Below are 23,051 nucleotides of genomic sequence, written 5' to 3'. Positions count from 1 at the left end.
AAGTTCAGCAGCGGACAGAAGCAGCAGCAGCTTATAAAAAGGAATAACAAGAAAGGTGTATTAATATAACACTGAGTACGTTTACATGCACTTAATAATCCGATCATAATCGGACTTCTGCAGTTATCTGATTATTCAAGGCATTTTTCTTGATCGAATATCATCTACAAGCAAAAAGTGACAGCAACTCCTGTCCCGATGAAAACACACACACACACACACACACACACACACACACACACACACACACACACACGCCCTGTCATAGGGGACTCTTATTTTGAAAATAGTTATTTTTAGCTGCCGCTCTATTTACACTACTGGTGAGAGTTAGAGAAGAACGTTATCTGCTGCGGTAAACATGTCTCAGGCAGCGGCTCTCAGGTTGACCCGGTTTTGTGTCCGCAGACTTTCTCCGAGCTGCTGGACCCGAGCAGTGAGCACTCCGAGCACTCCGCCACTGACCATCCGCGAGCAGGAGGACGGAATAAGGTGGAGTAAAAGAGTGAAGCACTCACAGTACTTTTCATCAACACTTCAGCACCAAGTCCAAGTCCAGACTCAGGAAAAAACTGACCTAGCTAGAACACCAATCTGGCATTATGTCAGTTACACAAAGTCTGCAAAACATAAGCCGAACTGTTATTAGCAGATGTTTTTAAATGCGATGAGCACATCGTCTTGCTCAATTTGTAACCTTTGAACAAAGCTTGAACTGACTGAGTCTTAAAGGGGAATTCCACCATTTAAAAAAAAATCTGTGCCTAATTAAATCGTTAAGATGGAAACAGAGTCATTCAGAGAGGTTTAATGTAAAATGCTCCATTCTAGAGAAGTGTTCAGAGTCTGGGTTGTTTACAGCAGTGTTGATAGGAACCAGACGTCTGAGGTGTTTAATACCTCAAAGCAGGTGTGTCACTAGAGATTAATGGACAGGGGGGCTAAGTCTCTACTTCGGGGTTCTGGGGGAGAAATGTCTGTTTGTCCTGATTTTTATAGTAACAAACAACAATACTGAAGTCAAGCAATCCGATGTTCTCTCTCTTAGATAAGTTGCAGGTCCTGAATATGAATATGCTTTTCAGTTACACAGAATATAGATTAGTGCCTGATCAGACCTGCTCCTTCAGCCCTTCAGCTTCTTTCTATCTCTCCCTGCCTGTGTTTAGTAACATATTATTTGTATTAAACTCAGAAATCAAGCCTTTATTTTTTATTGCAACTGGCAAAAATCTCACCCTACTGGCTTTCATTTGAGCTGGTATTTTGTATGTCCATCTACAGGTTTAGGATCTGAGGGATATAAAATTGTGTTGTGACTCACTGACATTACCTTACTGTGAACAGCATTCTATGGCTACTACTGATGTGACTGTGTCCAGTACTAAAGGGGGATATGAAAACAATATGTAAAGAGAAAAATGAAAACAAAGAATATAAAGAGTTGCCAATAATGCTGTTCCTGTCTCTTTTGCTTGTTCACACTCCATCTGTAAAGTTTCTTACAATATTAAAATAGTCGGCCTGCCAGCTAGCTCATGTTAGCCCTTTATCACATGTTCTCTGTAGTTTACCTCACATAACTAAAGCAATCAACGGTATCACCTCACATAACTGGAGATAGTCAACAATATTTACCGTTATTTGTCACAAATTTGTGTTGTAGGCAAGTGTCTTCTCTGTGAAACTACCTTAAGATTTCACTCTGTATATTATATATTTTGAACAAGGCCTGATGATTATTTTGGTGAACATTTTTAACTAAAATCCTGTCACAACTTAAGCAAGTGCTGACATTGGCAGAGTGAAAAGCTATTACACATGAAATGGTTATGAATATGTTGCCCGATGGCTGAATTGTTTTATAACATTTTTGAGAGAAGGTTTTGGCCTAAAATGTGTTGTAGAAGCTGTGTAGGTGCACTGGTCTTTTTACATAGTATGTATAATGGCTGTATTTGTGTTGTCTACATTGTGATCTCTGATTCCTATCACCACTACAGGAGGAAAAAAAACATCTCTATAATACACCATTTCACATCAAACCACTCTGAATGACTTTGTTTGCATCTCAAAGATTGAAGTATTGAATTATGCAGAATTTTTTAAAATGTCAGTGGAATTCCCCTTTAATAAGCATTAGCCTCTGACACTCTAGGCCATTCAACTATGGATAAAAATCTAGTCAGGTTTATTCAATGTTGTTTAAGAAAATGGACGTTTGCATAGGCAGATTTTTGAACGACATTAATGCTCCTCTTGATATCTGCTTAATAATAGTAGTGTTTTTTGTCTAGAATTATAACCTTCCACATGTGAGCATAATGCACAGCTGGCAGTAACGTGTGGAGGACATGGCTGTAGGCCAGGGCAGGACAGGTTCTGTCTCCACTACGGCACTAGGACACGCCGATCACATCTGTAAGACAATGCTGTCATTTTAGGAGGATCATTTTCAATAACCCTAAGAAGAGAAATGCCTTGTCTCTGGCCATGCTGAGCTCTCTGCGAGAGGACATCCTGACTGATATAGATAACAAGGACCTCAGAGTCATCATAATATCAGGCATGTCATCTTGATCACACATCATAACAGATTTATTAAGACAGCAACTTTTTTCAGGAATGTCTGTGTACATCCATTTCTCTCTCTCTTTGTAGCGCGGGGGCCTGTGTTTTCTTCAGGTCACGATCTTAAGGAGCTGACCTCAGCACAGGGCAGAGACTATCATACTAGCGTGTTCCAGGCTTGCTCAGAGGTTAGGACAGTTACCACTTGTCACTTTGTCTCCTAAAAAACAGATGTACTCCACCAGCTCTAAGTTTATATGTATTGGTCATATAAATCATTTCACCATATGTGATTACTATTGGAGGTCATGACCCTGATCCAGGACGTCCCAGTACCTGTGATTGCCATGGTGAATGGTATTGCCACAGCCGCAGGATGCCAGTTAGTTGCCAGCTGTGACATTGCTGTGGCATCAGAAAAGTCCACCTTCGCAACCCCTGGAGTGAATGTAGGGCTGTTCTGCTCAACTCCAGGAGTGGCCATCGGAAGAGCTGTACCCAGAAAGGTACCTGCTCCTTTTCATAATGCTTTTAGCATTGTTTCTAGTTCAGTGGTTCCACATCATGCTTCTAGAGTAGCTCTCTCTTGCACATTTTAGTGTTCTTTCCTGCTATACACGTTTCAACTCAGGAAGGTCTGATTTGTTGGATTAAGGTGTATTATAGCAGGGCAAGCACTAAAATGCAGTACAGGGCTACTCCTTGACTAGTGGTTTTCAACCTGTGGGCTGTGGTGGTACTATTAGGGGGGCATTGGTCATTGGACATCATCTTTTTTTAACTGCAAAATTTTGGCGTATAATATATAACAATATAGACATTTAACCAAACATAAAATATCGCAAGTGTTGATTGTTTGCAAAAATAAAAAGTAATATTTGTATCAAGCCCACTGATTGCTTTGGCAAAATACTATCTAGTTATGTATATATTTTCATTGCAAGTCATCCATCATGGATAAATGGTTAAAAGCGTCTTTCAAAAGGAAAGTTCCTGAGGCTGGGCCATCTTCAAGTGAAGTGGTATCTCAGTCTAAGAAAAAACGGGTAACTTTTACTCTGTAGAGGTCTTTCCAACTGAAGCTTTGAACGATTTACACCATCACTTGGAGACTAAACATAGCGAATATGTACCTATTGAATTGAACCAGAACTCCATTTGCAGCATTCCTCCAGCCTGGCATCCAGCACTCGCTAGCTGCCAAATAAGATCAGCTCTCATTAGTTGAGTCAAAGAAGCTCATCGGGTAAATCCTCTTATGGACCTAGGAAACTTTTGTGGTCTTTTGTGTGGGCCGCAAGTTGCAAAAGGTGGGGAACCCCTGTTCAAGACCACTGATCCAGTCTATGCTCTACTGAACCCTGTACCCTGCTCTTTGACAGGTTGCTATGGAGATGCTGTTCACAGGCCAGCCAATCACAGCGCAAGAAGCTTTACTACACGGGCTGGTGAGTAAAGTCGTGAGTGAGGAGCACTTGGAGGAGGAGACGCTGAGCATTGCCCGCAGGGTGTGCGAGTCTAGCCGACCTGTAGTGGCTCTGGGGAAAGCGGCATTCCAGAGGCAGATGGCACAAGGCCGCGACGCAGCATACGCCACTGCCACCGCTGTCATGGTGGACAATCTGGCACTGTGCGATGGGCAGGAGGGCATCAGAGCTTTTATAGAGAAACGCAGACCTGTGTGGACCAACAGCAACGAGAAAGCCCATGACTGACTGTTAACCAGAAGTGCAGTAATGTAAAGCAACATGTAAAGTTAAATGAACATGCCAAGACTGAGATGGAAAAATGTTTTATTCCTAAATGGCACACCGGTTTCTGTACTTGCTGATAGCAGATTTGAAACAAGAGCAATTCCAAAGTCACTTCATGCCAGGGTCTAAACTGCAGCATATGCAGGCAAATTCAAGCACTATTCCAGTTACATTTTTTGCAAACATTTCTAATGGTTAAATTAGAGGATATTTGTTTCTAATATCCATACAAAAAAGTCTCTGTTAAGACATAATCAGTTGATTAAACGTAGGGCTGCATGAAATCTTTAGACACTGACAGATTAATTTGTATTGGCAGATAATTTTTTAAATCTCAGTATATGTAATCACTTGCTACTGAATGATACTGAATGCAAGAAAACAGTGTAAATCAGATTTGGTGTTTATGTAACCAAGAAAAGAAAAGAAAAAACAGGCTGATACCATGCTGGGAAATTATGTCCGATAGCAACTGGTAATTTGCCCTGTTCTTACCTGCCAATTTTTCATTTTCTGTTTTGGGCCTGCTGCACCAGTGATGAATAAGGTGTATAATTGCTGACTTTATAAATACTGTACATGATCCTTTTCTGTTTGTACGCATGTTCTGCTTGCTCTGGTATCTTGCAGCATTGATCCATGATGAGGAGAATGATAACCACATACCTCTCTGAAACATGTATAATGTATCAAATGAAACTGAGTAGTTAGAAGCAGCATGTGTGGAAGTATCAGTGCGAGTTCGCTTGCTTTGCTATGTCCATTAGCTTTTATTAGTGTCGGTAAGACATGAAGCAGAAGCTGGTGCATTCAGATGAAGCCTCTCCTGATGTCTGCTGGTCGGATCCCGCTTGGTCTCAGAGAACGGCGGCCAGTGGGAATCCCCATACCTGGCTCATGACCCGGCAGAGGGCCAATAGGGTCGTAGCGTGGGCGGGGGAGGATGCCTTGTGGGATGGACAGTCTCTCATCATACTCTCCACCGATGATGCCTGGTGGGTGAAGGGGCAGGGGCACAGGGGGTGTGGGGACTGGAGTGAAAGGGTAAATGGGGGGCATAGGGTAGGGGTAACATCTGACCCTGCATCTACTCAATTCCCTTCTCTGCTTATATCTTCTTTTGTAAAGCTGTGGGAGAGAAAACATAGTAATATTTAAGGAATAACAGCTTGTCAATATTAAAAAAACAAACAAACAGAGATCAAAAACTAGAGATTACTCAGAGTATACAATGTGTAAAAGAACACCACCCAAAAAAAAACATCAGCATCTCTAAAATCTTTTCGGGCAGAAGAAAACAATGACATTACAAAACCAACTGGTGTTCCCAGAACTGTAAAAGTTTAACTACAGCATGAAGGGGAAGGTCAGTTTTCATTTTGTAAAGCTTACAGTTCACCTATCAAAAAAGAAAGTTACATGCAGCAACTGTCAGTAGGAGCAGTCTGTTTCCTCACCTCTTTCCAATCTGTGTCTCTGTGCTCACTGTCAGGTCGAATACACACTGGGAAAAAAAGAGGTCATCAGTGTAGTTAGATGTACAGTCACATCCAACTTTGGACTTGATGGAGCAAAACACTCAGCTAGCTCAGAGCATAATCACTTTAATTGCAATAAGGCAGTGCAGGATAGTGTGTCTGATGTGTTGGTACCTCTGAAGTCGCGGTGCAGGAGGTGTCTCCAGAGCGTGGGATCTTGTGTGGCGGAGTGCAGGTGTGTGCAGACTGCAGACAGTGAGATGACAGAGTGCACATCCAGCAGCCGCAGGATCCTCAGCTGTAGCTCAGGAGGCAGCACAGCCAGACCAAAGAGGGCAGGCAGTCCTAGGGCTGCACCAGCAGGAGAAGACAATAAATACTCCACATTATAGTATGCAAGTCCACATGCTTCCAAGACCTACTTAAACATTCTGCTGAACTTACTGAGGCATTATTGCAGTAGTTTGGAATTTAATGTAGTTATTATTCCTTTATTATTTTCCAGTTACTTGTAAATGGTTACTTTTTAGTTATTTTCCATATTTGTTTTTCGTTTAGTTAAGTTTATTATTTTAAAAATATATTTTATTTCATTTTCTAGATTTCTAGATTTTTGTCATAGTGCAGTACTCAGAATGCAGCCAGTGATGTACAGAATTCACCATCTATCTGCAATTTTTGGTAGTCTGAGGCCTAATGCTCCTTGACTAGAAAAAATATTTTTTTGTCTTTTTAGTCTTTTCATACTAATGTGATGATTAATTTCATTTCATTCTCTGACACAATTTTGCAACTGCCATTTTTATGTTTAATTTCGGGTTATAAAAATATGTTTTGGTTCAGTGATGTATATCTTTATATCAATCTTGCCTGATGCCAGAATAGGGAATGAAAAAATTATAATGTACAACAATGATCCAAAACATTATGACCACTCAAGAATGACTTTTTTTTTTTCTTGTATTTTTATATTTTGTAAGACCGGGGCATGTCAAAGTCTTAGAAATCTTAGATGGTAAGGGAGCAGTCGGTTCTCAGAGTCAGTGTGTCGGATGTGGGAGAAATGGGCAGATGTGAAGACCTGAGCGACTGTGACAAGGTCCAAATTGTTGTGGCCATAGAACAGCAAGGCTTGTGGGGTGCTCCCAGTCAGCAGTGGTGAGTACTGACAATGGTCAGAGGAAAGACAAACCACAAACAAAAACAGTCTGCTCCAAATCTAAAGAAGGGCTACTGTGGCACAATTCACAGAAAATTTTAATGACAGTTACGGGAGGGATGTGTCACAACACAGTGCATCGCAGTCTGCTGTGTACGGGGCTGTGTAGTCACAGAACAGTCAGAACGCCCATACTATGCTAACCACTGTCCACCATCAAAATAGACAATGGACATGCAAGCATCAGAACTGGACTTTTGAGCAATGTAAGAAGGTTGCTTGGTCTGTTGAGTCTTGTTTTCTTTTTCTTTTATTGGTATGTGTGCACTATGTACCTGGGGAAGTGATGGCACCAGGATGCACTACGTGAAGAAGATGAACCAGTGGAGGGAGTGTGATGCCCTGGGCAATATTCTCCTGGTCAACACTGTGACTAGGCATTCATGTGGACGTTGATTTGACACGTGCCACCTACCTAAATGTTGTTGCGGACTAGGTGGTCTCAATAAATGTATATCTGGACATAAATATGTTATGGGGAATGTGTATTGAGGTGTTCATTTCACTAATTCCAACTTTACCTTCTCTAGCTGTTGCCAGAAGTGGGTAAGCCAACTGGTCCTTAAAAACACGAGATAGCTTCTGCATGTCTTTGTAGGCAGCTCCAGCGTTTCCACCTACAGTAAAAGCATATTTAATCACAGTGCTCTGTAAATACAGATGTTCCACATTAGCTGTTTTGTTTTTACTGTTCTGCACCTGCCCACTCCTCAGTCACGTATGCAGTTGGTTTCAGGACCAACTTCCTTGCGCTCTCCATTGTGCTTTTCGTCTTCAGTGTGGCTGCAGGGTAAACATTGAAAAAAAACCCATCAGATACAACCTCAAAAGCTATTCACTTGTTACAGGTAATGGCAACAGTTATGGGTTATCCGGTTTACCATTAATGACGAGTGTTTGGCCCATCGGCACGGCAACCACCGATGCCAGGCTGTTCTCACAGTGAGGGTGTGTGTACTGCAGCCTGTAGACGCCTCCTGCTGCACGCCAGCCACTGGGCATTTGTCCAGCCCTGACATCACAACCCTGATTACACATTACACAGTGAGCCAAATACAACAAAAGAGTTCAAAGTATGACAGTCTGAAACAACAATGCTGAAACTGATTACTGCAGCAGTGTCGTTCCACGCAACCACAGTGTTAATGAGGTAGATCAGTGGTGGTCAATTATATCTGCAAAAACTGTGAATTTTGTTCCAAGCAAGCAGGGGCGCACCAGATTCCACTTATTCAGCTGGTCTCAATCTGGAAACAACTGATCATGTGTGCTTCTGCTTTGTTGTAATGAAGACTTTGCAACCACACCATCCCTTTGTGGATAAGACTGGACACCCCATGTTCTAGAGTCTGCTCTCATCTAAAGCCTAATGTGCTTTATTATAAGGAGACAGATTTAAGAATCATTCTTTTATTATCTGTTATGACAAAAATGCACTTTGAAGTGGCAACTGGGCCCAGTCTCACTATCTAATAGGGCCTGACCAGTATGAAAATTTTTTATCACTAATGCAAATAAAAAAAAATCCATCAAAAAGGCCATCAGCCAATAAATTTTTTTGTGGTCAAAAATCAAACAGACATCAATAGTTTTAGTAAAACAATGCTTTGCTGACCAAATTAATGGTCACTGTTAACTGTAAATGTCAAATATGTCAATACCTATTTTATCTGCAAAGTATCAGTCACAGGGCTCAAAACCAGAATAAACAAATCAATCTGTTTATTCCTAACATTGCAAAACCAAACAGAAAAAAGAAGAAAAAAATTATTTAGTTCCTTTTACATAGTTTCTTTGTTGGTGTAATAAAATAGTAGCGTTTGTATTATCAAGGACATGTTCACAAACACATATACATGGAATTTTACTCTTTGTGAATCTATATATTGCTCCAACATGCAGATATGAAATAGCCCATAATAATTTACCGGAAGTTGTTCAAAATAACCAAAATAGCATCAAAATGCTACATTACACGTTGTCTTCAGCAAATTCCTCCTTTAAAAATGCACAGGCGAGCTAGCTGGCTGAAAGTTTTCTTGCATCATGATATGAGATACAAACAAGAACATGTGAGTGTCCAGATTCACTGTCTACTTACAGGTCGAATTATTCTGTAGCTTAAGCACAAAAATGTCACACAAACCATATAAATCTTATAAAATCATAAACAGAATGACAATCAGAATCACATGAGGCATGATGCTGACCTAAAACATTTGGGAGTTTGAAGATAAAACATAAATAATAAATAGTGGGCTACATGCAGCAAAAAATAACTTTATTCAAATTACTGCCTAACAATCGAGTCTTTTTAACCATTTAGCATTGTGACCTGCTCTCATACACCCCCTACACAGTAGACTATTTTACATATTTCCCACCATGGTCCCAAAATGCTTGATAAATGCTAGCCTGACCAAAACCTGTGTCCTGTGTGAGCTCTGACCTGTGGCAAGAAGCCAGTCTCCAGCAGCAGTAAATGTGCAGCCACCAGCAGGCAGTCTGATGAGCTGTTGCACTGCGCAGCCTTGAAGAGCATCTCCAGAGAATGAGGAACCTTCCCCTGCTCAGCCTCACAGCACAACATGGGTTCAGGGACAAAAGGCCCCACTGCCTCCTCCTCCTCCTCCCCTTTCTCCAGCTTTTCCTCGGTCTCTGGATTATATGTTCTCTCTCTGCCACTGTGGCTGCTTCTGGTGTCTGCCTGAAGAAAGGCAGCACAGTCATGTGTTAAAGTGACAGGTTTATTAGCCATTCTGTGTAAGGCTGCTCAGTATATTGTTTGTTAGCTTTGTTTATTTGCCTGCATGCTTGCTTTTTACAATACTGATAGAACAGAAGGCTATAATATGTAAATGGGCCCTCCAACCAGTCACAATGTTTTAACTGTGCGCTGTGATCATCTTGACTAATCACAGTTCCAGATGAGTGTTTCTCGGTGTTCTGATGAATCAAGGCGTTAATGTTAAATATATGGTCAAACTAATGCAGACCAGTAAACAAATTTGTCGGCATTAGATAGATGTTTAGATTTTGAAATTTCCAATCAATTATTGATTTTGCATTTATTGTACTCTGGAAGAGCAAAATGTTAAGGTGATGCTGAGCTACTGTGCTAAATATATGAACTGTATTCAATTTATTGCACCCTCTACAAATAAATGTTATATTTCTACTGTAATACTAGTCAAGACTGATCTAGTCCCACTTTCTACAATTTATGCATCTGCACCAGCAGATATGTACATGAAGAATACTGGATTTTGGCATTAGCCAATGATTCCCAAATTGATGCAGCCCTACACTCTTAATAAAGATGGTGCTTTAACACTCAAAGAACTCTTTGCATGATTGAAGGGTTTTTTGCATCATGAAAGGGTTCTTGAGACTGATGGAGAATGTGCTATAGGAGGTTCTATATAGCACCGAAAAGGTTATTGTATTGTTACGATGTCAATCTTGTAACAATAGAAGAATCCTTTTGGGTGACATATAGAACCCTTTTCAAAAAGGATCTATATAAAACTGTCCACAGCAAATTCTCCAACAGTCTGAAGAACGCTTTTATCATCCAAATAACCATTTAATCACGCAAGAGTTCTTTGAGTGCTCATGGTTTTATATAGAACCATTTTCTTCTCTTGAAGCACCATCTTTTTTAAGAGTGTACTTTACATTGTGCAGCTCTAATACTATGCAACAGTGTTTTTAGTTGTCAATAGAGTTGAATCAAACTGAGATGCACACAACAGTCACAATCAAAGATTAAATACACAGACAACTTGAAATGTCTCAACCTGCTTTACTAGAAAGAAAGCACCCTGCATCACAGCTGAGACATGCCTGAGTCAGGGCTTATACAGAAGCGAAGCTATCACTGTGATTTCACTTTCATTTCAGTGGAAACCACTTTCCTTCTTTTCTGAGTAAGCGCAGACATTTTAATAAGTTAGCACAGTATTCCAGGCATTGCATTATTTATATTGAATAGATTGCTAAATTATAGTATAATATATGAAATAATTATATTTAAATAGTACTTTACATCAACTACAATCAGATACCACAAACCACAAATGTGCACAGAAAAACACAGAGCCTAATACACAACTGTCCAATCACTCTGAAAAATGACCTGAAAAAGAACACCTCTTTATTCTACACTCTTTGTTCTGGACAAGTAACCATCACTAGCACTTGTTTGGAGTGTTTCTGTCTTACTTCTTAAAGGTGTTGGCAGTACTCACTTCATCACTGGAGCTCTGCATGATGGACACAGTGTGATTTTCCTGTGTGCTGTGCTGAACTGCTGCTCTGCTGTTAGTCAGGGAAGAAGGCGGTGGTGGCTGAGAGGAGGAAGCACTGCTCTGAGGGAGAATCACACTGATCATGTCCCCAGACACCACCCCACATGAGGACAGCGTCTGCCCTGTGTCCACCAGCGGCTCTTTCCCGTTCAGAGACAGACTGAACTCTGTATCCGCACTGCAGGAGGGACACAACACAAACACACCCATGCACAAACCAGAGGAACTCTAGATGGAGAAAAGTGATTAAATTTCACTCAGGCCGTCTACTGAGTCACCTAATGAATCTGAGGTTCTTAAACCTGACCTGTCCGAATTCAGCACCACAGCCAAAGCACTTCAGACAATGTGCCTGTGTAAACAAAAACTAACCTGAGACCAATCGAAGGCAACACCACCTCCTTCACTTGGACAGTGAGATCAGTCAGAGTGGGCTCTGCTCCCTCCAGCTCCACACGGCTGGTCTGCTTGTTGACTCTCACTCTTAATTTCATACTGCATAGGAAAAACTACAGTTATCACACGCTCAATCTCAAATGACTCCCTATTCCCTGTGTAGTGCACTACAAATGAAATAATAGCTTCTGTATCAAGTAGTGTACTACAGACAGCCTTCTGGGATTTAGTCATGGTAGTTTCATACAACTGTCATAGAATTTTCTCGTTCCACCTTAAACGGTGCAGCAGTTAACTACGTTCAGGCGCCTGAGGCGTTACAATAATAAGTGCTGCACCATTTAAGGTGGAGCAGAAATATTCAAACTAAAAGCTGACCTCAGCTTCATGTATGGTTCAGTGTACCCAGTATATGATAGGAGTCCCTGGTCACTGTGTCGTTATATCTGAACTGCTGCTGTGCTCTAATCGCTCCATTTCTAAAGAATGACACTTGGCCGTCCAGCTCGCTGACAGACAGATGCACGGTCGAAAGCCAACGTTATGTAGCTAACCTGGCTGTGCTTTGCTAGCTTGTTTAACCGACAGTCTGTTTTAACACACAGTACGAACCAAAGTGCCACTCTAGTTAGGTACAGCTAAGGTTTTAAGTGCTTTTTAAGAGAGATGTGTTCAGCGTTACCTGAAGTTTGTTGATATCGACGTCACAAATTTTGACACCGTGAAGGCGGAAACCGGTGCCGTTTTTATATAATAAAAGTATTAGTTGGGTTTTTCTCACCAAAATAACAAAACACTGGGACCCAGCTTTTCCTTCTTTTTTGGATACACTAAATGATTCCTGATTGAATACTGAAAAGCGAACTTGAAGAATCTAATTTATTTTAAACAGATTTAGGTAACATTTTCGTGTTTAAGTGACCGAATTGTTTTAAAGCAAGTAAGTAAGATTTTAATGTAAGAAATTGATGTAAACGTTTTTTTCAATTTTTTTTCTCCATTTTTTATAATCTGTATGCTGTTGTCGGACTAAGTATGTATGTAACAAAATACGCTCATAATATATAATTTTGAACTTTTATCTCATTTCCACAACACACTGACAGCCATTGATTTTTTTTTTCATTTTGCTTGTGCCACAAAACATTTTGTTGTTTTAGTTCATTTTCTTAGAGTTCACCAGAGTACACACAAATAGCATTAAAGTTGAATGATTCAACAGTTAAAAGTGACACAAACTTTTTTCTAAAAAGGTGAAAAACACATATATAATAACAGTAATAAGAAAGTATGTCGACACACTGCGGTAATGAGAATTAGCGTAAGTATGTGTATATATTTGTCTACCAACGATTTGCACTACACCCGCTCCTATAAGAACGCAGTGCTGTAGATTCCCCTCAGAGCAGCAGGGGGCGGTATGCGCAGAGGGCAGAGTTCACTTCACTCAGAAGTCAGTGAATGAAGAGAAGAAGAATAGCACGCCCTCTCTACCTTCTCTCTCAGAGACGGGAGCTGACTGAATATTCCAGTCATTAGTTTGAGACGCTGAATATCTATCAGAATGAGTCGATCGTACAACGATGAGTTACAGTTTCTCGATAAGATCAGCAAGAACTGCTGGCGAATCAAGAAGGGCTTCGTCCCAAACATGCAGGTAACCGAGCCGCTCTGTACAGAAACGTGGGTCTGTTTACGGAGAAAGACCGAGGCTGAAGTTCGCTTCTTATTCGAATTTCCCCGTTCCACCTTAAATAGTGCGGGCAGGTTCATTCTGATGTCTCGGGCCTCAGGCGGCAGAAGAGAACCTCTGCACCATTTAAGGTGGAACGGAGAAGGAGCTGGTGAAAAGGAACCGGTTCAGCACTTAGCGATGCTATTTAAACTAGGTAGGTTAATATATTAGCTAACTAGCTAACCTAGGCTAACTAACTGTTTAAACATGGGTGGTTTTGGCATATTCTTACCGTCAGACTCTAACGTTTTAAAGTGTAGGTCCTGCGCGTTTCTCCGGTTCGGTTGGGCCATTTTTAGTTTTAGTGCCATAAAGCCACGTAGTCAGCTTGACTGCGAGGGCGCTGCTGCCCAGTGCTACTGTGGCAGAGTGCAGTGCAGTGGAGTGGATATCATCGCTCATCCGTTCAGAATCACACAACCAAGTCAGCTTCTGAAGCTCCAAATGAAAACACTCTGTGAAGGCTGTTAACTGTGGATGTGTGGCTCCCATTAAAGGAGGAGGAGTCCAGTGTTCTCCCTCAAACAGGGAGAGGGAGGAAGCTGATTACAGAGAAACAAGTCACTGCCTTTAACAGTCATAATAGTACAGAGCAGTGATATAACAATTTAGGAGATTACATGAGTTCTGTTCTTGAACAGGTTTTACAGTATGATGATAGCTGTTATAAAATACGCTGCACGAAGCAGAATATATTGCTGTCTGTGTTGGCTATATGAAGGCCTATCTTGCTTTACAGTCCTGCATTTCACAGAAAAACATCAACTTATCCAAAAGAGGGGGGAAATGTTTTGGTAGGAAAAAACACGATTATTTCTGTGATGGAGAATCCCACAGACTTTTTGAAATTTCTATATAATTTAAATGGTTAATATGTAAACTAAAGTCACTCAGAGTGGTCTGATGAAAATGCTATGTTCTACAGAAACTGTGACCCCTGGTTCCTGTCACCTCCACTGTAAACAAAATCTGAGTCAGTAAATTTCTCTGCATTGAACCATTTCACCTCAAAACACTATGAATGACTCTGTTTACCTCTCGATAAGTGCATGCTGAAGAAATTTGGTAAAATCAGTGTAATTCCCATTCAGTGATCCATGAACTCTTGGTCACATTAGTACAGGGTTACTGTGCCCTCGCTGATATGTAATGTGTGCTGAAATCGCTAGGTGGAGGGTGTGTTCTATGTCAACGATTCTCTGGAGAAGTTAATGTTTGAGGAGCTGCGAAATGCATGTCGTGGAGGAGGTACAGTCAGTTCACTCAGCATTCATCCATAAAAACAACCCTTGAGTGGTGTGAGGCAGTAAATATGATGTTCAGCTAATGTTTTGTGTTCATAGGCTTTGGAGGGTTTCTGCCTGCAATGAAGCAAATCGGAAATGTGGCAGCCCTGCCAGGAATTGTGCACGTAAGCATATCATTTGTTGTAGATACATTACTACATTACTTCTTAGGGTTTTGGCTAAATGACGTGAGATTTTTGCTGATGGCTGCCAGTGTTTATTTTGTGTTATGTACTGTATCTGTCATAGAGATCTGTGGGCCTTCCTGATGTTCACTCTGGATATGGCTTTGCAATTGGAAACATGGCTGCTTTTGACATGAGTGACCCCACAGCGGTTGTCTCACCAGGTAAGTGGAACCCAAATCATTTATGGAAAGGAAAACAGTTCACATCATTTCAGTGATGCAGTGATAAATATTAGAGTAGACAGATGAAAATAAATACTGAAACTCCAAACCATCTTGTGATGGTATGAACTGAGAGAAGTGGCTAACGTTGTGGTTGCCCTGTGCAGGTGGTGTCGGTTTTGACATTAACTGTGGTGTGCGTCTACTGAGGACTAACCTGGATGAGGGAGATGTGCAGCCAGTGAAGGAGCAGTTGGCTCAGGCACTGTTTGACCACATCCCTGTAGGAGTGGGATCCAAAGGCGTCATTCCAATGAATGCCAAGTAAACAAAAACCACACCATTTACATGCTTTACAAGCCAAGATAATAAAGATTAAGAAACCCTTATTAGAAACCCTTATAATTTCACCTCCGCATTTAACCCATCTGTGTAGTGAAACACTACATACACACTAGTGAACACACACACACTAGAGGGCAGTGAGCACAATTGCCCGGAGCGGTGGGCAGCCCTATCCGCAAGTGTCTTGCTCAAGGGCACTTCAGTCACATACTGTCGGCTCAGGGGATCGAACCTTCCGGTCACAAGGCTGGTTCCCTAACCTCCAGTCCATGACTACCCCAAAGATGGAACTTACCAGCTAATAACAGACAGATTAAAAGCTTAATCATTTTTATACCCTGTTTCTTGTCTCAGATTTGATGAGTTAGTATGATAACAGGTTAACATGTAGGTTTTCAGTTCCTCAAGGTAGATCAGAACTTGCCGCTTGTCATGTTTTGTCACATAGCCTTAGACAGTATGTAAATGCAAAGAATTTTTTTTTTCTTTAATATTCTCTAATCACATCAACTAAGAAAAAAATGTTTACAAAATGTGATTACAATTTTTATATGTATTACACTTATGTATAATTATATATGTATTACAATGTTGAAAGACATCGTTCTTGTGATTCTTCTCCGTCTTTGAGAAATGCAGTTGTGTCACAAGATTTTGTTTTTCTTTGTAATTTTTCCTTTTTCCTTTTGATAAAGCAGAAAATGCTGCTACGTGATTAGACACTGTGATCTAAAATCATTAATTATTGTCAAGCATGACACCATAGCTTGAACAAGTACATATTCTTTTATATCAGGTTAACAAAACTTTTTTTAATGTTAGTGAGCATGCTTTATTTGAAACAGTAACGAGCCCTGGTGTACCCTAGTATGTATTACATCACCCCTGCATTAAAGTTGAGTTCCCCCAATTTTGAGAAAAAGTTCTGCACATCTCAAATTTTCAAGTTACAATGTTGACAAAATCATCCAGAGTGGTTTGATGTGAAATGGTACATTGCAGAGAAACAGGCAATGCATATTTTATAACCATTCTAGGTTGATAATTGTAAAATGGTGGTAAGTCCTTTTTTTTGTGCTATTTTGCCTCAGAACACTCTGTATATATCACTCTGCCATAAATGAATTTTAAAAATGCAAATGGGTAACCATTTCATGTAATAACATCCTGTGATCTTGCTTTTAGATAGATTAAATGCTTCTAACATCTTGTTCCTATTACCTCTGCTCTTTAAAAAAAAATGTTTCTCTGAAATGTCACAGTTCATGTCATACCACTCTAAATGACTTTTACTAATATTTTAACGGTTGAATTCTACAGAGATGTACAAAAATTGGTAGGTTAAATGGTTAAATGACACAATAAGGAGAATGTTGGATACTGAAGTGAATATTGCATGTGTTTATATAGAGATTTGGAGGAAGCCCTTGAGATGGGGGTGGACTGGTCTCTGCGGGAGGGCTACGCCTGGGCAGAGGATAAAGAGCACTGTGAGGAATATGGCCGGATGTTGCAGGCTGACCCAAACAAGGTCTCCTCTAAGGCCAAGAAGAGAGGACTGCCACAGGTACACAACTGGGTTGGGTAAATACATGACACATGAAGCTGCTGTTCTTGGGCTCTGGGCTCTGCTTGTGCTGACTGTGTGTGTCTGGTTGGTGTTGTGCTGCAGTTAGGGACACTGGGTGCAGGTAACCACTATGCTGAGATCCAGGTGGTTGATGAGATCTACAATGACTATGCAGCCAAAAAGATGGGCATTGATCACAAAGGCCAAGTGTGTGTGATGATTCACAGTGGGAGTCGTGGTCTGGGACACCAGGTAGCCACAGGTGGGTGCTCTCTTAAACCTTAATTGCATTGCAACATGTTAGCAACTGATGACCACATTCGTCTTTACATAATCCATTTTTTCCAAATACAACAAAATATGTTTAATATTTTTTATCAATTTCAGCATGATGGCAGATGGTAAATCACTGTGTGTTTTGATATAAATGCCAGTCACTAACAACCCAAGTTTGAGGAAACACTCGTGCATTTAAGGGTTAAAGCTTTCCTATGACAAGAAGGCTCATGTTTTATGCCTGTGTAATATTTGCTTTTTAAATGATTAGCTCCCTTCTTTTTTTCTCTCTTTCTTTTGGATTCTTACTGATTTTTTTTTTTTCCTCCTAATTTTGTTGTGGCGAATCCCACCCTCTGGTCTCCCCCATCACACAGTGCTACAAAGTTGGGAGGGTGGAGAGGGCTTCTGCTGAGACACATTATTATTTTGTAAACTGCAAGTGATGTGTGACTTACTACTATGTGTTGTACTAAATGTGTGTTAAATTGGTATTAATTGGTGTTAACCGTGTTGTGTTAAAAACATCATCATAGACAGCACGCACTTGGTGTAAATTAAAAACGCCACAAACAAAATCTCACTAGAATTGAAGTTTGTTTGTTAGAAAAGAACATAAAGTGAAATGTATGGCAAAGGTACACAGTTTTATCACCAATCCCAGGTGATGATGCACCCTTTAGGTTCAGAACTCCACCTAGCAAATACTCAGCAACATAAGCTTAACATAAAGCTTTTTCATTCCTTATTGCCTAGCTCACAAAATAGCAGGTGTATTCTGTAGAGCTATGACAATAGATGCAGAGGTCCTGGACAGTTTGTGAACTCAATAGAATTTTTTTTAATTTCTGTATAAATGTGACCTAAAATGTGATCAGATCTTCATTTAAGTCATAACAATAGATAAAAAGAACCCAATAAAACAAACATGATACTGCTGCCCCCATGTTTCACAGTTGGGATGAAGTTCTTATGCTGGAATGCAGTTTTTGTTTTTTGCAAAACATAACACTAAAGAATGTTTGATAAAGACCAGACTTTGATGGTGAAGACTCAAGCTTTTTTATATAGGGTAGGGTCAGCCACACTCTCACCTTGTTGTCATCCAATTAATTGAACCTCTTGACCTTATTTACCACCTATACCTAACTGATAATTCTAGAGGTGTAGTTTTGTCAACTTTGTTCGATAAATTAATGAAAAGTTATATAATTGCTTGTGTTATTAATTCAATGGGTTCTCTTTATCTGTTGTTATGACATCAATAAAGATCTGTTCTCATTTTAGGTCACACTTATGCAGAAATTCCCATAATGCTTAAGCATTCACAACTTTAAGGGTTAACTCTATATGTGTGTTTTGAGGGCAGGAAGCGTGTCTAAGCATTGCTCTCTTTGTGGTTTTGTGTAGATGCTTTGGTTGCCATGGAAAAGGCGATGAAGCGAGATAACATCGTCGTAAATGATCGTCAGCTTGCTTGCGCTCACATCACTTCCCCTGAGGGTCAGGACTATCTGAAGGGCATGGCTGCTGCAGGAAACTATGCATGGGTCAACCGCTCATCCATGACCTTCCTCACACGCCAGGTGAGCTTACCACTTCATTTACTTTGCACATGCTGTGTCTCATCCATCACACCCTACATAATTATTACAATAATCATAATCATAATTACTATTATTATTATTATTATTATTTGTGGCACTACAGGTTCTATTTTGTCTATTCCAACTTATTAAGTCTCAGAAAAACTGAATATTGTGGTGCATATTGTGTATTGTGACAAAATATTGTGATATAATGTTTTTGCCATATTGCCCATCCCGACTACATGCTGAATGTCCAGTAAATGCTTATTAGTTGAGCAGGGAATTATATCTAGTAGCACTGGGGTTTGGATGAGACCCAAAATAAAAAATGTGTTGCAAAAATGTGACCGTGTGCATCACAGAGATATAATCGTACAACTGCACTGTTTGAGCAAGTTTGCAAACAGCCAGCACCCTTCAGCAGTCCACACCAGCATGTTCATTTTTGCGCGATAACATATATTCATCTTTTTCTTCATTGGAATTTTGTTCAGAATACTGTGAATACGGAGTTGCCAACCCAGTACTGAGAAACGAATTGAATCGTGTATCATTACACCCCTGTTGCCTGTGCATTCACTCTCTACTACAACGGGACTTTTCCTGGGGTTGAAAATGGCAAAAGATTATACAGTTAAAAAAAATTATTCATCAGCCAGGGATTACAAAGATTTGAGGTATTTCTCCCTCTACGGTGCATAATAACATCAAAAGATTCAGAGAATCATTTGGATCTGGAGAATCTAGAGTGTGTAAAGGAAAAGGCTGAAAACCGCATATAAATGCCCATGATCTTCGACCTCTCGACACCGCATTAAAAACATGTTTTTGTGACGGACATCACCACATAGGCTCAGGAATACTTTGAAAAAACCTTGTTGATAAACACCATCCATTGATGCATCAATACATGCAAATTAAGATTGTACCATACACAGTGGAATCCATGCGTCAACAGCGTCCTCTGGGCTCAAGCTCAGCTGAAATGGACTGATGCACAGTGGAAACATGTATTGTGGTCTGACGAGCCCACCTTTCACACTGTAAATAATGGACTTTCTGCTCTCTGTGCCAAAGCGGTAGAGGAAAACCCAGATTGTTACTGGTGTTACCAAAAGTCCAAAAGCCAGGGTCGGCAATGGTTTAACTTCAAGTTTTATATATATTTTTTTTTTAGCATGTCAAATACTTTCTCAGCTTTTTTGGAATTGGGTTTGTAGTTTATTTTGTTTTTTCATTTATATCATTAACCATTATACTGCATCCCAGGGATATGTAAATGATACTTCCATCTAGTTTAGATTCTGTGGATTCCATAGACATGCAACACTTACATACTGTAGTCAGAAATTGGTCATCTGTGAGCCTAAATATAAGGGTTGCAGAATAAACCCAAGAACAGCTTGTGGCTCTAAGGGTCAATCTTAGGTATTAGTCTCTTGTACTCTGGCTGATGCTGATTACTGTGTTCATACAATGTGTTTCTCAGGCCTTCTCCAAAGTGTTCAGCACTACACCAGATGATCTGGATATGCATGTGATTTATGACGTGTCCCATAACATCGCTAAGGTTGAGGAGCACATGGTGGACGGTAAACAGAAGACACTGCTGGTGCATCGCAAAGGCTCCACAAGAGCTTTTCCCCCTCACCACCCCCTCATTGCGGTCGACTACCAGGTAACACAGTCCTGAAGTCTACAGTCTGAACTTGTTCTCTCACAACAATTGTTATATTAAAGTGTGGTATTCTTTACTAACTAGTGCTAGATTTCTAGTACTGCTTTATGATCTACCATCCAGTCATCCATGTTTACATCTTTCACCCTGTAAAAATGGTTGATGACTTTGTGGTTTGATCAAGATTTTTTTTGTATTGCCAAAATAATGGCCAAAGACAGAACTGTTATCATCTTCACCCAGCCTTAAGATCAGGCAGTGCAGCACATTGAGGCATTGAAAGGGAGCTATGGTCTGGGAAATAGCTTACACTGCAGCCATTCCTGCAGTGGTAGACAGTGTAACATATGCTCTCTCTATTTTCAGTCAGATCAGATAGAATCACTGTATTGTGGCTACAGTGTAACTCTGTAATTTCTGTTATACTGGAACAGTGTAGGCTAGAATTAATAAATTGCAACTCTTCCTCTTGCTCCCTAGCTCACTGGTCAGCCTGTGCTCATTGGTGGCACAATGGGCACCTGCAGCTACGTGCTAACGGGCACTGAACAGGGCATGACGGAGACATTTGGTACCACCTGCCATGGCGCTGTGAGTAAAGAGCTGTTGGCCTCATCACCTATGAACTAGTTTTTCACATTTTTTTTGTAAAGTTATTCAGCAGCATGTAATGAAACAAGCACATTTTATGACTGAATCTTCTCTAGAACTTAGAGCAGCTTAAGGTGACTCACTTTTTAAAAGGATGTGAATGTGCATATACAGTAAGTGTGCATTTTTCAACTTCAGGGTCGAGCACTGTCCCGGGCAAAATCCCGTAGGAATCTGGACTTCCAGGACGTTTTGGATAAACTGGCAGACATGGGCATTGCCATCAGAGTAGCTTCACCCAAACTAGTCATGGAGGAGGTGAGCAACAGAATGACAACAAAAGCCCACATACACTATATGGTCAAACATATGTGGACTCCCCTATTAAATTCACTCTGGAGTGATGAATCACGCTTCATTATCTGGCAGTCTGATGGATGAATCTGGGTTGGTAGATGTCAGGAGAACGCTACCTACTGGAATGCATAGTGCCGACAGTAAAGTTTGGTGGAGGAGGGATAATGGTCTGGGGCCGTTTTTTAGGGTTTGGGTTAGGCCCCTTGTTTCCAGTGAAGCATAATCTTAATGCTACAGAATACAAATACATTTTAGACAGTTACATGCTTCTAACTGCTTGGGGAAGGCACTTTCCTGTTCCAGCATGACTGTGCCCCTGTGCACAAAACGAGGTCCATAAATACATGGTTTGACAAGTTGTGTGGAGGAATTCCAGTGGCCTGAGCAGATCCCTGACCACAACCCCACTGAACACCTTTGGAATGAACTGTAACATCGATTGCGAGCCACGCCTTCTTGTCCAACATCAGTGCCTGACTTCACAAATGCTCTTTTGACTGAATGTGCAGAATGTTTCAGGGTCTTTTAGAAAGCCACATTTCAGGGTCTTTTGGAAAGCCTTCTCATGAGAGTCAAGGCTGTTATAGCCACAAAGGCGGGATACTAACTCCATATTAATACCAATTGTTTTGGAATGGGATGTTTAACTCTCAAATAGGTGTCTGCATACTTTTGGCCATATAATGTATGTTTCTTCTATAATCCACGAATCAGTTTTTGTTTGAGTTTGGGTTTAATGCTGGAGAAATTACATTCAGAAGCCTTAGATGAGATCTGTGTAATTATGAAAGGACACGTGTCATCTTTGCAGAAGACACAATTGCTTGATTTGTATAAGTGCTTTAGGGTAATGTGCATTGTGTTGAACTAAAGTTACTTATCGGGTTTGGCTGTAAAAGCTAAAAGTAAACTTTAAAGAAGCTTCAAAAAGCTTTATGATTTCATTTTCATGATTTATGTTCCTTTTAAAAATGGTATCTTACATTTATACATCAGTGTTGTCTTTCACACCATTATTAGAAAAACTAACAGTTTTCTTGTGACTCTCAGGCTCCTGAATCCTACAAAAACGTGACCGATGTGGTCAACACGTGCCACGATGCAGGCATCAGCAAGAAGGCCATCAAACTCAGACCCATTGCTGTCATTAAGGGTTAAAGATAGAAGCTTCATGACCATCACTACAGGGTTAAACCCAGAAAACGCTCATATGAGCCATCATCAGAAACTGCAGAGACAAGGCCTCGTCATGCCAAGCACTTCAGAAGGAGCAATTCCTGCCTTGGGGCCTCTGCACTCTGTTTATTGGGACTGGCCTTTCAATACATGTGCGTAAGACTGCACAGAAAAACAAAGCTCACAAGATGAGGAAAAGATGAATAAGTTGTTGTTTTGTTTACTTAAAGGCTTTACTCTTATAAGGTCTGTGTGACTAATAGACTTTTGTTTGTGGTATTGAAGATGCAATTTGTTGGGAAATAATAAACTAAAAAAAATGAAAGCAGCAATATTAGAACTACTGCTGTGCTACTTTATTGCATACTGAC

At 40.5% G+C, this 23,051-nt stretch overlaps 3 protein-coding genes across 6 annotated transcripts; 2 read left to right on the top strand and 1 right to left on the bottom strand.

Annotated features, from left to right (window-relative positions):
* Positions 1-305: 305 nt before the first annotated feature.
* Positions 306-4,913, top strand: echdc3 (enoyl CoA hydratase domain containing 3). Its single transcript, XM_036576623.1, has 5 exons — positions 306-492; positions 2,445-2,566; positions 2,662-2,759; positions 2,877-3,077; positions 3,954-4,913. The coding sequence occupies exons 1-5, from the start codon at positions 362-364 to the stop codon at positions 4,284-4,286; spliced, it is 885 nt and encodes a 294-aa protein (XP_036432516.1). The 5' UTR covers positions 306-361; the 3' UTR covers positions 4,287-4,913.
* Positions 4,228-13,767, bottom strand: fbxo7 (F-box protein 7). Of its 3 annotated transcripts, none has more exons than XM_036576621.1 (10): positions 13,696-13,767; positions 11,705-11,827; positions 11,273-11,510; positions 9,472-9,729; positions 7,904-8,048; positions 7,722-7,805; positions 7,544-7,639; positions 5,978-6,154; positions 5,783-5,829; positions 4,228-5,453 (listed from the first exon to the last, which is right to left on the bottom strand). In XM_036576621.1, exons 2-10 carry the CDS (start codon positions 11,824-11,826, stop codon positions 5,136-5,138), a joined length of 1,485 nt encoding a protein of 494 aa, XP_036432514.1. In that variant the 5' UTR covers position 11,827; positions 13,696-13,767; the 3' UTR covers positions 4,228-5,135. The 3 variants fall into 3 exon arrangements, with proteins under 3 accessions (XP_036432514.1, XP_036432513.1, XP_036432515.1); XM_036576620.1 differs by lacking the exon at positions 13,696-13,767 and adding an exon at positions 12,411-12,485; XM_036576622.1 differs by lacking the exons at positions 11,705-11,827; positions 13,696-13,767 and adding an exon at positions 12,411-12,649.
* Positions 13,166-23,008, top strand: rtcb (RNA 2',3'-cyclic phosphate and 5'-OH ligase). 2 transcript variants are annotated; one of them, XM_036576617.1, is made up of 12 exons: positions 13,166-13,385; positions 14,633-14,711; positions 14,807-14,874; positions 14,999-15,098; positions 15,266-15,422; positions 16,854-17,010; positions 17,116-17,275; positions 18,700-18,875; positions 20,368-20,556; positions 21,037-21,147; positions 21,346-21,465; positions 22,555-23,008. In XM_036576617.1, the coding sequence occupies exons 1-12, from the start codon at positions 13,293-13,295 to the stop codon at positions 22,660-22,662; spliced, it is 1,518 nt and encodes a 505-aa protein (XP_036432510.1). In that variant the 5' UTR covers positions 13,166-13,292; the 3' UTR covers positions 22,663-23,008. The 2 variants fall into 2 exon arrangements, with proteins under 2 accessions (XP_036432510.1, XP_036432511.1); XM_036576618.1 differs by lacking the exon at positions 13,166-13,385 and adding an exon at positions 13,714-14,436.
* Positions 23,009-23,051: the final 43 nt, after the last annotated feature.

Source organism: Colossoma macropomum, unplaced genomic scaffold (genome assembly GCF_904425465.1).
Source record: "Colossoma macropomum unplaced genomic scaffold, Colossoma_macropomum, whole genome shotgun sequence".
Lineage (NCBI taxonomy): Eukaryota > Metazoa > Chordata > Actinopteri > Characiformes > Serrasalmidae > Colossoma > Colossoma macropomum.
Note: the sequence above shows the minus strand (reverse complement) of the source record. Positions and strands in the feature narration are given on the sequence as shown.

Coding starts and splice junctions, on each gene's coding strand:
- rtcb (XM_036576617.1), top strand. CDS start 13,293: ATGAGTCGATCGTACAACGATGAGTTACAGTTTCTCGATAAGATCAGC. Junction 13,386..14,632: donor GCTTCGTCCCAAACATGCAG/GTAACCGAGCCG, acceptor TGAAATCGCTAG/GTGGAGGGTGTGTTCTATGT. Junction 15,423..16,853: donor GTCATTCCAATGAATGCCAA/GTAAACAAAAAC, acceptor GTGTTTATATAG/AGATTTGGAGGAAGCCCTTG.
- echdc3 (XM_036576623.1), top strand. CDS start 362: ATGTCTCAGGCAGCGGCTCTCAGGTTGACCCGGTTTTGTGTCCGCAGA. Junction 493..2,444: donor GAGCAGGAGGACGGAATAAG/GTGGAGTAAAAG, acceptor CTGTCATTTTAG/GAGGATCATTTTCAATAACC. Junction 3,078..3,953: donor GAAGAGCTGTACCCAGAAAG/GTACCTGCTCCT, acceptor GCTCTTTGACAG/GTTGCTATGGAGATGCTGTT.
- fbxo7 (XM_036576621.1), bottom strand. CDS start 11,826: ATGAAATTAAGAGTGAGAGTCAACAAGCAGACCAGCCGTGTGGAGCTG. Junction 8,049..9,471: donor AGACTGGCTTCTTGCCACAG/GTCAGAGCTCAC, acceptor ATGTGTAATCAG/GGTTGTGATGTCAGGGCTGG. Junction 7,640..7,721: donor CGTGACTGAGGAGTGGGCAG/GTGCAGAACAGT, acceptor CTTTTACTGTAG/GTGGAAACGCTGGAGCTGCC.